The 17,966-nt window shown below is 43.8% G+C and overlaps 1 protein-coding gene across 2 annotated transcripts in view; it reads left to right on the top strand.

Annotated features, from left to right (window-relative positions):
- LY86 (lymphocyte antigen 86) overlaps window positions 1-17,966 on the top strand; it is a 59,130-nt gene that overhangs the window by 14,764 nt on the left and 26,400 nt on the right. Inside the window, exon 2 of one of the 2 annotated variants that reach the window (XM_028122850.2) lies at window positions 17,505-17,591. The exons of the other annotated variant lie outside the window; for it this stretch is intronic. Within the exon in view, the coding sequence (XP_027978651.1) occupies window positions 17,505-17,591 (87 nt within the window). The remainder of the gene's footprint in view (window positions 1-17,504; window positions 17,592-17,966) is intronic. 2 annotated transcript variants of the gene reach the window in all.

Genomic DNA, 17,966 nt, shown 5'->3' on the forward strand with positions numbered 1-17,966 from the left:
GCAACATCCCAACCCATTTGCCATGCTCTACTGCAAGTCACTGGGTCTCAGGGGAAAGCTTTACATAAGGGTGCGAATTAGGAGCCGGGGCCACTGGGAGTGATATTGGAGGCTGCCTACCACAAAGCAATAATTCAGCTCAAACTACAGGATAATAATAGCATGTGAAGGAAGGAGCTGGTGTTGGGACATAAAGCACTCTGACGACCTTGTCCTTGTATTTTTCAGGGAGAGGGTTAAAATCATGTTTACTTTCGCAAAATGAAAAAGTTCTATTGTCATATGGTTATACAACAGTGTGACGATACTTAACATGACTGAACTATATGCTTAAAAATGATTAAGATGATAAATCTAATGCTGTGTGTTTTTTACCACAATAATAAATAAATAAATAAATGCCAAAAAAACAAAAAGGAAAAAAGATAATGTTTCATTTGAAGCTCTATTAAGTAGAATTTTCATGTTAGAAATTCAAGGGTAATTATTTTAAAAACTAGCAATATAGTATATTACTTTCAAATTAGTAAAAAAAAAAAAAAATTGAACACTTGAATCAATCCAAAAGAATGTTGGAAAGAAGGAGACAAAAGAGTATATAAAGATCAGGGCATTAAGGAACGAAAACCCAACTATAAATGAGAAATAATTACAAATGTATAAGAGATTCTCATATATATGAATCGACTAAGGTAAACTGATATTTTTTTTAAAAAGAATACTAGATTGAACTTTAAAATTCAGCTCTCTGGGGGCACCTGGGTGGCTCAGTCAGTTAAGCACCTGACTCTTGATCTCAGTTCAGGTCTTGATCTCAGGGTTGTGGGTTCAAGCTCCATGTTGGGCTCCATGCTGGGGCGTGGAGCCTACTTAAAAAAAAAAAAAAAATCAGCTCTCTGCTTTTTACGTCTAAAATATAAACCTAAAATATAGACCCACAGTGAACATCAGATTTAATGGCGAAACGCTGAAAGCAGTTCCTTTAAAACCAGGAAGGAGATAAGCATGCCCACCATCCCCACTTCTATCCATCAGTGCACTGAAGTCTCCAGCCAGCACAGTAAGAAAAATAAAATACTTAAGGACTTAAAAGGTTGTATTGACTACAATTGTATCCATTCTCCTTTTGATTAATATTTTGGTTGCTTCCAATTTTTTATAATTACAAGCTGTTGGCAGCACCTATAATTTATATCTCTTTGTATCAGAAAAGGTTTCCCAGCCCAGGACGATTCTTTCCACTTTTCTCAGGTTGAAGCCTGGAAGAAGGTATTTGGAATTGCTCTAGGTTCACCAGTCTCATCTAGTAATGTTTTCACACAATAACAGTTTTTAAATGTTATGTTCTGAAAACACATGAACAGATGGCAAGAAAAGGCTGAACAATATCCAAATGGTTACAGCAATGACGTGAAAGAGAAAGGTGAAGAGTTGAATCAGGGATCTACCTAAAATTTTGCTGTGATCAACATGTGGTGCATTTAACCTGAGTGTGGGAATGGGGGGTGGGCAGGGAGGCTGTGGGCATTCGGCAGGTGCACTGTTCTCATGTATTAATCCGAGGTCAGGTTTCCCATCTTATCTTTCCTGTCAGTTTGCTATCTTCCAATATAATTCTTTTTTTGTTGTCGTTTTTAGCAAAAGTGTTTTTAATCCTCTAACCAGGAGGGAAGTAGTAGGATTGTGTTGATTTTGGGAAGGCGAGAAATGAGCCCTTTCTTTGTTTAGGAGTTTATTTTGCTGGCAGAGGGGCTGCCAAGCCAAAGGCAGCTGGTTCTTTCCTCCTCTGGCACTGACCTGTAAGTGCTTGTAGTCCTATATTATTCATGCCATGGGGTGGTCTATGTCACACAAGCGACAAAGTGCTAACGAGAAGTTTCCCATAGAAACATTTCCCTCCTCCCCATCAGGAAGAGCTCTATTGCAGAGCTGGGACATCCAGCAGACCTATTCTGTCTCCATCTCACAATGTGGGGGATACAGGAAGAAATGGTGAACTGGTTTGAGGAATGAGGAATTCTGCTTCCCTGATTTCAGTACAAGACCCTCTAGTAGAAAGTCTGGTACCCACTTCACCATCTCAGGAAATCTCCATGGTATGTTTAGGAGGCATTGATTTCATGCCCTGGAGATCCTGTGCCTCTTATTTTCTAATGAAGAAGGAGCCGGTGATCCTCCTTGAACACTTCCTCTTCCTTCAAATGCCTCTCTGTGACAGGGCCCTGCTCTTCATTCTAAGTCAAGGTGGTCACATGTGGAGACAGTGTCAACTGAATGCCCTTTTGCCAACATGCTACCAGTGAAGAGGAGGGTCTTTACACATGTGAAAGACCGAATGTTTGTATCCCCCCAAAATTCATATGTTGAAGCCCTAAACCACAATACCATTGGTTACCTCCAATGGTATTAGGAAGTGATTAGCGTTGGATGAGGTCATGTGAGGGGGGCTCCATGCTAAGACTAGTGTCCTTATAAGAGGAAGAGACCAGAGCAAGCTCACTCTCTCTCTACCACATGAACACCCATGGAGAAGGTGGCCATCTCTACACCAGGAAGAGGGCCTTCACCACAAACCATGTCAGCCAGCACAGTGAACATCCAACCTCCAGAGCTGTGAGAAATAAATGTCTGTTGTTGAAGCCCCCCGCTCCCCGATCTGTGGTATTTTGTCATGGCAGCCGACAGACTGAGACAACACGTCAGCTCTGTCTATAGGCTTGCTTCCTAAGAAAAGTGTAAATTGATTTTTTTCCTCTTGTGAGTCTGATGAGGGATCGGAGGCAGCATGGACAATTCACTACCACAGGTGGGGAGAGCAGTACCCAAGGGGGATGAAAAATATATCAAGTTGATCTCATACCAGAAAGCATTAGGGAAACAAATCTCAAGAATTAACACTTGTGGGCGCCTGGGTGGCTCAGTTGGTTAAGCGACTGCCTTCGGCTCAGGTCATGATCCTGGAGTCCCGGGATCGAGTCCCGCGTCGGGCTCCCTGCTCAGCGGGGAGTCTGCTTCTCCCTCTGACCCTCTTCCCTCTCGTGCTCTCTGTCTCTCACACTCTCTCTCTCTCTCAAATAAAAAAAAAAAAAAAATCTAAAAAAAAAAAAAAAAAAGAATTAACACTTGTTCTGCAGGCCGCCATATGATGGAGTGTGGCCAAAATTGCCTCTGGGGCCCCGAGGGTAGCACTGGGAAGGAAGGTTGGTGGCTAAGGAAGGAGGTGCCCTACCACAATCATCCAAGCCTACTCACCCCATAGGGGCATTAACAATAATTAACTGTGGCTGCCTGCGCCCTTCGTGGCTCCCAGTGTTTTCCTGGGAACATTCTCCTCATGTCATGGAGGGAGTCCTCGTTCACAATCTCCAAGGCTGAGCAGGTATAGGAGTTATTGACCCTGTCCTGCACTAGAAGCTCCTCCTCTGATTTTTCCCCAGGGAAAAAGCTCCTCTAGCAAGAATTTTTCTTGAAAAGGACTGCCTACATCACTGGAGAGAATGTAAAATATATAGCTGCTCTGGAAAACAGTGAGGCTGTTTCTTAGAAAACTAAATATACATTTACCATATTCCACAGCCATCCCAGTACTGGGTATTTATCCCAGAGAAATGAAAACTATGTCTATATAAAACCTGTATGTGAAAGATCACAAAAGCTTTATTTGTAATAGCTCCAAACTGGCCAAATGTCCCTTAGCAGGTGAATGGTTAAACAAACCATGATACGTCCATACCGCAGAATCCAGCTCAGCAATAAACATGCATGATCTATTGATACACATCACCATCTAAATGATCTCAAGGACATTACGCCAAATGAAAAAAAAAATCCTATCTCAAAAGGTTACATACTGATGGATCCATTTATATAACATTCTCGGGATGACAAAATTATATTGATGGGGAACAGATTAGTGGTTACTAGGGGTAGGGAAGAGGATAATTATCAAAGGGAACACAAAGAAGATCCTTTGTGTCTGTTTCTTGATTGTGGTGGTGTTTACATGCGATACAATTACATAGAACCACACATACACGTGTGTGCATAGACATACTCATGCGCATGCATGCAAAAACTGGTCCGTAGATGGTGCCAGTGCTGATGCCTTGGTTCTGAGATCCAGTTGTGTAAGATGTCACCATGAAGGGAGGTGGGTCAAGGATATACAGGACTCTGTACTCTTTTTTTGCAACTTCTTGTAAATCTATCATTATGGCAAAATAAAAAGTTAAAAGAAAAAAGACCTGGCCATTTTGAGCCCAATGCCCTGCATCTTGCTTTCGGGGGTTCTGTCGACAGTGCAGATGCTGAGCCCCACAGTGCAGGCTCCATGGCCCCCGCCTTTAGGGCGTCTGAGAGACCGGCACCGGGAGGAAGTGTGAAGCTTAAAGTGTGCCAAGTGTCTCCTTCTACAGGTGAGGAAAGAGAACTCAGTGAGGTGGAGTAATGGCTAGCTGTCACCTTGACTTAAATTCTGGGTAGAAGTTGCTATTCCTAGTACTTCTAGAAAGAGTCCTCTCAAATGGTTCGCCTAAAAGGCCAAAGTGAGACAGGGCTGGGGTTTTTGTTTTGGTGGGATGTGTGCATATGTGGGGGGGGCGGGGGGGTATTTAAGGGCTGCAAAAGGTAAACTGGTTTTGTGTCAGACTGGACATCAGTGGCACAATCATGCAGTTCTACACAACGGGCAGATGATCAGCAAAGCCAGAGAAACTGTGAGAACTCAGAGCTCACCTGCAAGATGGGGGCCAGCGATTGATGGCAGAGGCTCTTTTTAACCCCAACAGCCACAGAACCCTGTGCTTCATCAAGGCTAGCTGCTTCTTGGGAAATAGGAAGAAGGCAGAAATCGATCTTTCCAGTACCATTCTAAACAACTGAAGCAAGAAAATTCAGTCCTTCTGGACTTTTCAGGATCCTTCTGGAGGTGACTCTAGGATCTTTAAGGTCTGTGTGTGTTGAAACAATCACCACCCACTTCTGACCTCAAGTCTTTGAAGAACCTGGACTAGCTGCATTTATTTTTAAAGATTTTATTTATTTATTTATCTATTCATTTATTTATTTGAGAGAGAGAGAAAGAGCAATGGGAGAAGCAGAAGCAGAGGGGGAAGGATAAGCAGACTCCCCGCCAAGTGAGGACCCCGACGTGGGGCTCCATCCCACAACCCCGGGATCGTGAGCTGACCCGAAACCAAGAATTGGATGCTTAATCGACTGAGCCACCCAGGCACCCCTGAACTGGCTGCATTTATAATATTCAAAGTGAGCCCCACAAACGTAGAACGGCCTAAGGGCTTTGTTGGCAAAGGTGAAGTTCCCAGAAATTACATGCTCTTTGGGACTTCAGAGTTTCTGCATATGTTTTTCCTTCTGCCCCGAGTTTCTTGGAGAAAGAGTACCTGTAGGCAGACAATCTACCTGGGTTCATACTCCAGCCCCTTCCAGATGTGTGACCCTGAACACTTTCCTTAAACCCTCCTTGCCTCAGTTCCCCAGACTCTAATATATAGAGATAATGAGCCCCTTAAGGCTTTTGCAAGGATTCGAGCTAATATACATATAGTGCTTCAAACAGCACCTGCCTGTGGTCAAGGCTACAAGAGTGACCACAGATGACCCTCCCTCCAGATTCTGCACCTGGCAAGTCTAAGCTCTGGCATCATCTACTTTGTGGCCATCTGTGACCACCCCTGCTAGATTATGCACACCTTCCTTGTCCTTCACTATGCCTTGTAGCTACACTGTGTGGAGATGGTCTGTTTACCTTTCCTTTGTCCTTCCAAAAAGTCAGGGGTTATGCCTAAAACTAACTGGTCTTTGTATCCCCACACCCTGCACAGTGCTCAGCCCATGGTAGGAGCTCCAAACATGGTTGTGATCAGATCAATAAACAAGTGATATTAGGTTTCTTGTCTTCCCTGTTGAAGTAGCATCTCTACTCCATTTTCTGGGCATCCACCAAAATTAGGAAAAGTCCAATTGCTAGCAGGCTGTACGGGCTGCTTTGACTTCAAATATGTGTCCCAAACACAGTCTCACTGGAGGAACATTTATACCCCAGTCCGAGTACTGAGAACTATGGGGGAAACATGATCTTTATGTCCCCTCGTATTAGGAGAGGACGGATTGAGACTGAGACTTATTAAACGGGAAATGTGTTAGGAAAACATTTGGGGAGGTAAAGGAGCAGGTGGACCTTTTCCAAAATCACTTTAATCCCTTTACTTCCCCCTGTCTGATTGTTTATCAACGTTCCTTTATTCACTCAACAAACAATTTTCCAGTACCTATTACACAGCATAATCAGACAAAACAAGATGTTATCGGAGTGGAGAATTCAGAAATAGGACTGTATTTTTTTTTATTCTTAAATTCTTATAGAGATATTGTCTGGAGAGTTTATAGCTTAAACCTTACCTCTCTGCTGAAAATGAAGAGGTTGTTCTTTCTGTGTAGCCCGTATTTGTCCCTGTGTCCCGGGACACAGGCAGCCTCCTAAGAAGAAAAAAACCTGCTCAGTACAAAGTAGGGGGATGAGTTGACATTCCATCCCCAAAGGTCATGAAAGTTTACGGAGAGACACCGAACATACACAACACGGCTCACTCTGCCAAGAATGACACTCAAAGCTTCTGAGACTGACTCTGGACCTTGGTCACCTTTATGGACACAGAGGGCAGAGGAGAGTAAAGCCAATTAAGGCCACAAAAGACACAGCTGATCTCTTAATCATTTACTTAAGGCCAGAATGCGTTTCATTTATAATCACAAGCTGGTTTGGGGGTTTTAATTTCAGGGATCCGTTGGCTCCCTACCCCAAGCGATTGCTCTCATCTAAGCGCAGAGGTCTGAGCGAGCCCATGCAGGTGGCCCACCTGTCCTGACCGCTGGGCTTCTCCCAGCCTGCACTCCCACTTCCCCTCACGTGCCCTCCACCTTATGCTCCCTCTTCCCCCAACAGCCCTCAATGTCTACCTTGTTTAGCTCTATCCTCTTGGAACCTGAGCCCCCATCTCAAACCTTTCCATGCCTGGGTTAGTGTTCGGCATTGAGTCGATGTTCCTGAAATAAAATAGAAAAAAAAGCCCTTAGGGGCTGTACCAAGAATTCTAACTAAGCAGAGCCCTGTCTTTCTTGAAAGAATTCCCTTACAAGTCACTGGGGTAGCTGCTGAGGCCTTGAGGTGCCTGGTGTCCTTCCAAGCCCTCAGCACCAAGACAATGGGAAATATTTTGTTGTTTCTCCAGAGAGAGAAGAGAGATGAAGACAGGGAGGGAGGGAGCCAGCAATATAGTGAACCCTTCCCCTCTCCGCCTCAGCAATCTTCATAAAAGCTATAAAATTTGTGAAAAGGTTTATGAGGACATTTCTTAGGAAATCCATGAAGGGGTTAAAGTTTCAGCCTGGAGTGATACATAGTAGATCTAGAAGCCCACGCATGGGATCCTAAGCTCAGGGAACGAGCACACAACCTGGTGTGGCTTATGACAGTGGTTTTCAAACGGGGCTGGACAATAGAAGTATATAAGAAGTGTGATGCCCAGGCAGTATCCAGAACATCTAGGACGGGACCCAGGCATCACTATTTTTACAGCGCCCCCCAGGGGATTCCAGTGTACGGCCACGTTTGAGAGTCAGTACTGAAGAACATCCCCAACCACTAATCGTGTTCAACGTGATCCTATTTATATCTCAAGGGCTGAGAGGCCCTAGCTGACATCCGGGTTTTATTTCAGAAATATCTATTGAACTTTACTAAATTATATTAAACCGAGAGTGCTCTTAACGTGAAAAAGACAATTTTATTTTTACTTTCATTGTATTATGTTATGTTAGGAGAAGGAAGGGAAAAATGAAGGGGGGTGGATAAAGAAAATTTTAAAAAGAAGTAGTTGGTTTCGTTTTCTACGACCACAGGAAGTAGAGTCAACATTGCTCTCCTAACAGAATCCACCCTTTTTTTGCCCAATGATTGAATATCTACAATGTGGCTACCACTGGCCTCGATGCTTCGTGAATTATTTTTCTTAATTCTTACAAAAACCCTCTAAACGCCCTTGCTTTTTCCTCTGTGCTTTTACCAGTGTCCTTTATGGTGAGAAACGGCTGCCCCTTTGCGGAATAAGTGAGCTACGTACGCAATCCTAGCAAACAATCCTTGCAAGCGAGCCTAGCCAGCAAGCCTAGCAAAACTGGGGAGCTGGTTCTGCCTCCTCGTCCCTCCTTGTGATCAGCCGGAGACATGAGAGGAACAGGGTCTTGGTGTGTGCGTTTGAACTCGTTTTGCCTCTGTCCAAAGCTCTGTTTCCTTCTCTTAGTCAGTTGACCTCCCTTGCTGTTTGTCTCTTAAATTCGGCAGTATGAGGGCAGAACCACAGCAGGCTGAGTCTGGAGACTGCAATCAGTCATTTCACTGCCCTAGATCTCAACCTCTTCAATCACAAAACAGGGATATTAATACCCAATGTCCTGGTCACCCACAAGACAGGGGACAGAGTCAATGATTCATATATATCTTAGAACCACCTGGTCCTTTGGCTTCAAATCCAGTTCTGTAAATGAGCAAAGACAGGGCTGATGTCTGATGTTAGCTCTCAGCCAGTTTACCAGCCCCTACTCACTCATGCTTCATATTCCATAATCCCAGACACTGAGGATAAACGCCTTAGCTTTTTCTCTTAAACCATACCTAGTTCATGGCTTCCAGAAGCAGGAAAGAATTCCTTTTCAGCATGCCCAGCATTTAAAGAACAGTCCCAGAGTTCATCTTCATAGCCACACGCAATCAAGTAAACCACCTGTGCATCATGGCCCGGTTCTTGTCCCCTGTCAGAAAACAGACAGATTTGCAGGAAATGCAGAAATGAAATATGGCAGGTGCATCCTGGTTGTGTCTCGGTGTCACCAAACACTGCCACGGTTCTTGACATTCCTAAGCCAGAGAGTGTAAGGCTTCCCTGGGCTCCTTCCCAGGGAAGAGGTTTATCTGCTAGTGAAATGCAAATCCTCACCCTTGAAGTATAGTAGAGACACATGCTCTGAGGTCTAATTTTCCTCTAAAAACAAAAGAAACAAGAACAATCTAACTTTTCTCCAGTTTTCCATCCCATATGGGTTGACTCCAGCTTAGGAACAGAAAGTTAAATAATTATCTATACCAAACAGAACAGGCAAGTTCCTTGGATGCTTCTAGACTTGGGGAAGCCCTGGTAATTTGGTCACTAGTCAACCAACAGTAGGGCTCTGGGTAGACTGACCTGATCAAAAGGTTCCTGTCCCACCCTGGTCCCACAGCCACCAGCAGTGTCCAGCACATATTAAACAGTTAATAAATACTATTGAAAGAATGAATGGCAACACTATCAGTAAGACTGAGTTTTAAATGAAGAGGGATTGGGTCAAGTAGTATGGAGTGTGTCCAAGGTAACATGGAGTGTGTACCTTGCACACAGAAGACCACAAAATGATGACTATACATTGACCGTAAAATAAGAGATTTAGAGTATACATGTATCTTTTATTGAGTGTATTTGGTCCTGTAGTATTATAATTAGATGCTGGAAGTGTTATCATCCAGATGAGAGCAGAAGCATTTTCTGATTTGCTTTGTGTCCCCAAGGTCAGGTGCTCTTCTGGCTGTATGTCAGGTATGCAGTAAAGATGAATGAGAAGCTAAGTAGGAATTCCCATCCTTGAGCCACTAAGATAACACTTTCTGCCAGCGAGGAGACAAGTTCAAGTTCCTCTCATCCTCATGTTAAGATTCTGCGCTGTGTGGAGCCATGGATAACACAGAATAAATCTGTGCATTTAGAGTTCGTTGTCAATCTATTCTTAAGATGCAAAAGTTCAAGCAGAACGGCCTCAATTGGGTCGTTATTTTTTGTGAGACATTTGTCCAGGTCCTTTGGATCAAAGCTCATCCTCATTATCATTTATCTCTTTACAGTCTCTAACATTTCTATTTTGAGTCGAAAACCATCGCCTCCTAACCTGATGGAAGCCCATCTCAGGTCATTCCAGGGGAGTGTGATTCAGATGTCAAGGGGGCAGCTCAGGTTCACAGCCCTTTTTTGTCAATAATGAATTCCCATGGATTCCATGTGTTTCCCAGTTAGAAGCACACGAGTAAGGGATCTGAATTGTGAATTTAGCAGCACAAACATATCCTCACACTCAAGAACACATTCATCAATGTTACCAGGCAGCTGAAGAGTGTTGTAGTTCTTGGCCTCTTATATTACAAACAGGTGGCATTCCGAGGTGATGGTGTTCCTTCCATTTTTGTTGTGTTTGATATCAAGAACCATATGTAAGCAGTTTGAATCCGCCATCTGCATACCCAAGATAAAACGAGAGCAAAGTCATAGACCTGAATTTGGCAGGCGGGTCAGTTCCCAAGGAAATGCCACCACAGACAGTGGAACAGGGTGGAGCTGCTGTTATTTGAAATACTGTCCCATCAGGGGGCCTCCCTGTGCTGTCCTATAGCGACAAGGTTTGAAAGGCAGAAACTAGGGGAGATCAGGAAATAACAGAGCAACATAGCCAGAATACATTTGCCACGTTGTAAGTCACTTCTTTATCTTCAAAGACAGGGAAGGGGTCTGAGGGAAGGGGTATAAGGAATGCACCAGAGGCATCAAGGACAGAAAGGAGGAGAGTTAATTTTTTGTTGCCCTGGTAATGAATTTCCAGCAAAGGCATCTCACTTACACATGGAGCCTGACACACCATCCTCTACTTGGGGATCTGCGGTGACCCTTGAGAGTTGTCCTGTGAATCACACAAGCAAATGAAAACAGCCCAATCAAAATATGGCCATGCAAGAAAGGGAACTTCCAGATCCATGCACAAGTGGGCCTGTATAGTAATATATAGTATTGTATATATACTGTATATATATATTGTATATATTGTATATGTATATAGTAAACGGAATACAAACTTGCAGAATCAGTAATCATCCAACTTAAGGGAAGAAGCCAAAAGCAAGGTCTGTTTGTTATTTTGGGTTGGGGGGGGGGATTCAAAGATGACAGAGGAGTATCTGCTACTATTTGGCCTGGGCCTCGATTTTCAACCACACTCAGAAACTCCATCCTAAGTGCCACAGCAAAATTCCCATTATTGTGATGACAAAGTTGATACACTAGCACCTTCCAAGAGAACCTTCCGGGTTTAGGGAGGGAGAGATTGAGATCACTGGCCTCACAACTCAGACTTTCCCAGTAATTGCTGGCTCCCACCAAAGCTAGAAGTGAAAGCTCAACTACCCTTCTGGATCTTCAAACTGTCTGACTTTCTCTCATTTCCGTCGACATATCCAACAGTCTGACATGCTGGGCCTTGCCCACTAGACTAGATGCTGGTTATCTGATGATGCATAAACACAGCATAGTTCCTGACCACTCACAGCTCGGACCCTGGTGCGTTCTAAGGATGCAAACTGGTGATCATTACCACACTCAACAACGATAGAGCTATACACGGGGTGCCATGAGAAACCAGGGGAAGGACGAATGAGGGAACCCCAGTTGGAATCCTGGTGGGGGGGTTGGTTGAGCTGGATTGTGAAGGTGCAGAAGACAAAGGCAATCAAAGTTTTCCTATGTGAGGTCTCAACCTCTCTGAAGACATTTACTGGAAATTGGCCAAATTGATTTTTATGCTTCAGACAGAAGTAAACATGTTTTCAGAAAGTAGAAAATAAAAGCCAGAGCCATTTATCCAGCAAACACTGAGTTAGCATCTGCCATTGGAGGGGGGTGTTAGATATGATGGGAGGAGGAGAACTCATCAAACTATAAGAGAACAGAATATGATATAATAACATATAGTAGCGAGGTCCTGGCCTCGAGGATCTGACACTGGTTGAGGAGGCAAGGCATTATCATATAAAGCATTGAGTAACTACACAACGTAGCCCACATTACATGCTAAATAATCAGCATAGATCATAAATTCATAGGAATAAAGAGAAAGAAGCTGGTGGAATGAGGTAACATTTCCCAAAGAGGTCAGGGTTTGGATAGAAGGGAGAGAAATTATTGCAGGTAAGGAAAGCACAGATCAGACCATGTTACCCTCTCCTTCTACAACCATCAGTGACTCCCAGGCACAGTTACAGGCTCACTCTTTGTGATTCCATGGACCTGGACATCCCTATTCTCATGCTCCTGAAAACTCAGATGGCTTCTTCACATCTCTATATCCCAAGCACTCAGCATCATGCCTGCCACTTGTAGGGGGCTCAGTATATTCATCCCAGAAACATATGGAACCCCTCAGAGACATTCGGTTCCCAAGTTAACTACGGGCCATATAAGAGCAAGAAGGGTTGTGAACACACAATTGGAAGGGCTGTTGAGGGTTCTAGCAATACAGCACAAAATGCACCCTGTGATGATGAACTCTATGCATCAACTTTGCTAGGCTCTGGTGGCCATCTGTTTGATCAAGATGTTTCTGTGAAGGCATTACATGGATGTGATTAACATTCACAATCAATAAACTTTGTTTAAAGCTGGTTATCCTCCATAATGTGGATGGGACTCCTCCAGTCAGTTGAAGGCCTTCAGAGAAAATACTGAAGTTTCCAGAAGAAGCAACTCAGTTGCAAGACTGCACCTTAGAAATGCAGCCTGAGTTTCTAGCATGCTGACCTGCCCTGCAGATTTCCAACTGGTCAGCCCACACCCACCCGCAAGGGAGAGAGAGGAAGAGAGGTAGAGAAAGAGAGAAAGACATTGCCTTCCTGCAGCAGGAAGAACATGGACAAGCCTAACGATGGACCTGGCAGAGATGTGGGAAGGTTAGTGGAGGTGGGGCTTGAGGAGTGTCAGCTCTGTTTCGGGGTGGCAACAAGTTTGTAAAGCTTAAGCCATCAAACTGTAAAAGCATATGCACGTGCACCTGCATGCATACACACATGTGTGCACACACACAACATAAATGTATATAAAACCTGGTACAATCTGAATAAGCCCTGTTCCATCGGACCAATGTCAGTGTCTTGGTTTTGATACTGTACTATATTATATGTACGATGTTACAATGGGGGAAAGCAGAGTGAAGGTTAAGTGAAATCTCTCTGTATCTTTCTGAACTTTCTTTGAGAATGTAATTGTTCCAAATATAAGGTAAAAAAAAAAAAAACCTTCAAGCAGACTCATGAGATATGAAAAATAGTAGCATGAGAGTTGGCCCCTCCTGCAACCCTCAAACCACCCAGCAAACAGGCAGCAGGGTGCTCCGGGACTCCAGGACTTAGCAACCCACACCAAAGAACACACCAGCAGGGAACCCCGCAGAGGGCACCACTCCCCCCAGACCCATCATGCTTATGGCCCCACCACCCTCAGGTGAGGAACTGCATATCCTGAGCCTGTGCTGTTGGGTTCTGTGTTCTATACCCTGGCTCCAGTTGAGGCCCAGAACTGGCTAGAAACTACCAAGGCAAGCTTGTCCTTTCCTGGACAACTGCCCAGCTCCAGTCCAGACTAGAAGAGCACAGCCCACCAACAGAGCTTAAGGCACAAAAATTGTTCTGGAGCTGAGATTTGTTAAGACCCTGCCCACACTTAGCCCACCTGCTTATCTAAATCTCTTCTACCCAATGAATGAGGAGGAAAACAGCCCCAAGATGCATTGGACTGTCACTGCCCCTAATATGCAAGACAGATATACACCTGGATCCTCTTCTTCACCCCTACCACGATTTGCTCTCAGCCGTTCAGAGGAGCCTGCCTTCCACATACAAGCGTCCCAGAGGCAAGGAACAGTGGGGGCAGTTTGAGAGCATGTGGGCTCACTCACTGCAACCACTATCCTCCCTTGGTCAGAAGCCACAGATGTCGACAGAACCAACAGAAGGGGGGCATCACACAGAGGCTAAGGAAAAAGTACTCAAGATGAAAAGATTGTATATGGCACCATGAAGCTTTAGCCTCTTTTCTCAGCTCATTGGCTGTTCTACAATTAAGTGTCTAGAGGAAATATTTATCTCTGCCCTCCCAGCCCGGGAACACCAACTCTCATTAACTTTCCAGTTTCATTCCTTCAGAAGATCCAAGTTCAGATAATCCAGTTTATATGTATTAAAAATTACTTGAGGCAAGTGTCCAAAGGAGTAACCCTTCTCACCCCACCCCCCAGCAGTTCTCATATTACATAAGAAGGACTACTTAAAAAATGCAACCCACGATCTTTTATTTTGGTACATGAGTCGGAAGCACTTATCTGGTAATTGAGAAAGCAATTCTTAAAAGCAGTGGCTCTCCACCAGATGCAGGTTTGTCCTCCAGGGGGCATTTGGCAATGTCTGGAGACATCTTTGGTTGTCACAACTGGATTGGGGCGGGGTGGGGGAGGGGGGTTGGGGAACTGTTGGTATCTGCGGGGTAGAGGCCAAAAATGCTGCTAACATCCTACAACCCCCACAAAAAAAGGATTATCTGATCCAAAATGTCAGTGGTGCCGAGGTTGAGAAAACCTGCCTTAGAGTTCTCTACAAGTTTACTACGTATATAAACTTTATCATTCATTCAGCAAAGAAGCAGTTGGAACTTAGCATAATCTTCAGACAGTGTGCTAGGCCCTGAGGCTGGGAGTCTGCCTTACAGCATCTAGTGGAGGAATGGCAAAGGCACAAGGAAAATACAAGGCAATATGGAGCCTGAATGAAAATACATATTAACACAGGAAAGGACACGCGTCTGTGAGGGTGGTACTGGGGGCCAGGAGGAACTGATGTCACTTCCCCCAAGACAACTCCAAACTGCATATTCAGTCTCAGATATAAAATTCGATCTCAAATATAGAATAAATATAACATATAACTGCTGGGAAAGATCACCAAGCCCCTAAGCACTTTTGAAGCAAACTGCCTTAATGTTTTTATATACATACACCATCCTCAGAGAGAAGAAACCTACTGCTTTCTCTGTGACTTTATTCCCTATTAAGATTATTTTCCTAACAGTATTTTGCCAGTACCAAGATGTTTTACTTCCTTCTCCTTCCCTTAGTTCATTCTTTCTATCTATACTTTTAAAATATCGATAAACATACAGTGCAATTCTGTAACTGCTAATCAGCTAAGGGATACGTATGTAGCTCTATTATCTTTCCTTAGACAGCAGTTTGAATTGATTCACAATTCTGTGGGTGCACTTTCCTGAATGTCCGTCTGTTGGCCTCTCTTTTTCAATACTGAGTGCCAAATACGTAGCAGGGACAATTGTCTCCATACCTCCTGCTCCCATTTCCCAAGCTGAGAGAAGCCTGGGACAGCACAAAGGTCCTTATGAAGAAGGAAAGTGAGCGTAAGAGAAAAATGGCCTTTCCCCAGGAAAATGAATGGCAGATCCAAGAGGGTTTGATCAAACAAAACTGTACCTTAGATTTGAAAGGCAAAAGAGCCTAGTGATCATTTCCATGGCAGATACCAGACAATTACATATCTTCCAGGTCAGCAATGTGGATGATAAAACTGTCTGGAACACCATCATTGACAAATGTGAGCTCATAGCTAAGCTGAAATTAAAACCAGTTATGAAACAGAATTATCACATGCCATATGCCCATGCACAAAATATTCCAGGCCATCTTACAAATTAAATCATTAACATACAGCTTTGAGGCTCTACTTGGTGAATATTTGTGCACAATCCTAGGCTGTCATTTTTTGTTTGTTGTTTAGGTCTGGGTTCGAATCTTGACTCCACCACCTTACAGTTCCAGGACCCAGATAAGTTAATATAACCTCTCTGAGTCTATATTTTTCCATCTGTGAAAGGAGGAAAATCATAGCTATCTCTCAAGATTGTCGTTTGTCCTAAGAGTCTGGGTCCCCTGGGGAAAATACAGACCATGTCAGTGGTCAGCAGCGATCACCCCGAGAGTTGGGAGAACAGAGGGCAGAGGTTGAAGTTATCACAACCTGGAGGCTTCCAAGAAGGGTCCTGTGGAGCTGAGGCACAGATTTCTGGGGATGGGGAGACAGTGTCTGCCCCAGAAACTGTCCTCACAGAAGCTTAGGAGCCCACGCAGCTGAGCCTCCACTGATTCTGAGAAGGTGAGGAACAGAGCTGGACACTGGAACCAATTGCCACTACCAGGGTGCCAGTCCATCGCCAGGTGACACTCTGAAGGACCAGCAAGTATGGAAGAAGGAGCTGGTTCCTTCCCCTGCTCAGCCTCAGTCTCCCTCTCTCACCTCTGTTGGCGGATGCCAAAGGAGAAATGTGATTACAGAGAGCCCCAGCTCTACAGTGGACCTCGGAAGGCTGGATTTGGAGCTGAGGGACACATGGTCTGTTCATCCACTCATTGCCTACGTGTATGGGGTGCTTTCCATGTGTCTGACTGAGGGGCTCTGCGCTATGCACTGGGGAGTCTGGAGGATTAAACAGAAAGCTCTTATAAAGTGCACAGCTCGGCGATGAGGACAACTCAGTTAAAATCAGTTCTCTCTAAGACCCAGTGGGAAACATAAAGGAAAAGGAAATAGAAACCAAAACAAAACAAACAAAACAAAAACCCAGCTCCTGTCTTTCAGGAGTTTCATGTTTTAAGTGTTGTAGGATGAGTCCAAGAGCAGAGTACAAAGTAATACATGTTCATACGCTTTGAAAAAATATTTCAGACAAAACTATTTTAGGAATTCAGAGAAGCCAAAAAACATTTGGGGGATGATCAGGGAAACCTTCATAAAAAAAGATGAGAATGACCAAGACCTCACTTAGACCACAGCCGAAAGGGTAAGACCATTACACATTAGAGAAAGCGAGTGAGCAAGTAACCATGGTGTGAATTTGCTGGGTGATTACCTGACCTCAAGAAATGGAGAATGGATTCATGATGTGGAGTATGGTAGGTGAGGCCAGTAGGACATTTCCTGACTTTATTCTGAGGGATAGATGAGCCTCTGGAGCTTTCTGAATGAGCAGAAGGTATGTGTAAAAGACCCTATCTTTGCAGTCGCTATCATATCACAATACCTTGCATATAATGGACTGTTAGGGGAGAAAATTATTACATTGACTGAAGTGGGATGGGACAAAATTATAAAGGCAGGTCCTAACTTTGAAAATCTGCATGTATTACTCTCTTTTTAATTATGTAATAAATGCTTTATGAAATGTTTCAAATAATCAGTGAGAAATTTTAAGGCCAAAAGTTCAGGAACTACAAGAATTCAAGCAACGATAAAAATGTTAAGTAAGGGTCTAACCCACCCATCAAGACCCTGTGCTCATTTCAGATTGAGAGCCTGCCATTGGAACATGGCATTGATCAACATTAACTATGGAGAGACTTGGAAGGATGTTTGATGGCATCAGGAGTTTATGCAAAAATAAAGTGCTGGACAATATGTTTTTGAATCAATTTTAGTGATTCATGTAGAAAAAAAATGATATCATTGGTGTGAACTTTTAATGGAACTTTGCAAAGCATGCAATGTACTCACACCTAATCTGTTGTGTTCTTCTTGGCAGATCCATTACAAGATTTTGGCTTTTCTGTTGACCAGTGTTCTAAACATTTAAAGCCAAATCTCAACATTAGATTTGGAATCATTCTGAGTAAGTAAAGAGTATTGACATGAAATAAAACATTGCGCAATCTCTTCCTGGCCCACATACCGCGATTACTTCCATTAACTACAGTAGCTGGCTAAGTGGCTGACTAAGCTACTGTCCCCACCACTCTGTGGACAACTCTATTTCCTTCTTCATTTTTACTTCTCTCTCTGGGTAACATCTAGATACAGGGGAGCTCCCACTGAATGCTGTGCTCTTGTACTGAGAAGACTCGAAGCATTCATTTGGGTGATATCAGCACCCAGAATCCGTAAATCCAACAACAAAAAAGAAGATAATACGTCAAGCCTAAATATTGATGTCTATGTGGAAGAGAGCTTTTGCTTTGTTATCTCAGCAACAAACAAGTCTACCACC

This window comes from Eumetopias jubatus, unplaced genomic scaffold, assembly GCF_037043125.1.
Source record: "Eumetopias jubatus isolate StellerSeaLion01/CBP00866 unplaced genomic scaffold, mEumJub1_p1.0 scaffold_6, whole genome shotgun sequence".
In the NCBI taxonomy this organism is placed as follows: Eukaryota; Metazoa; Chordata; class Mammalia; order Carnivora; family Otariidae; genus Eumetopias; species Eumetopias jubatus.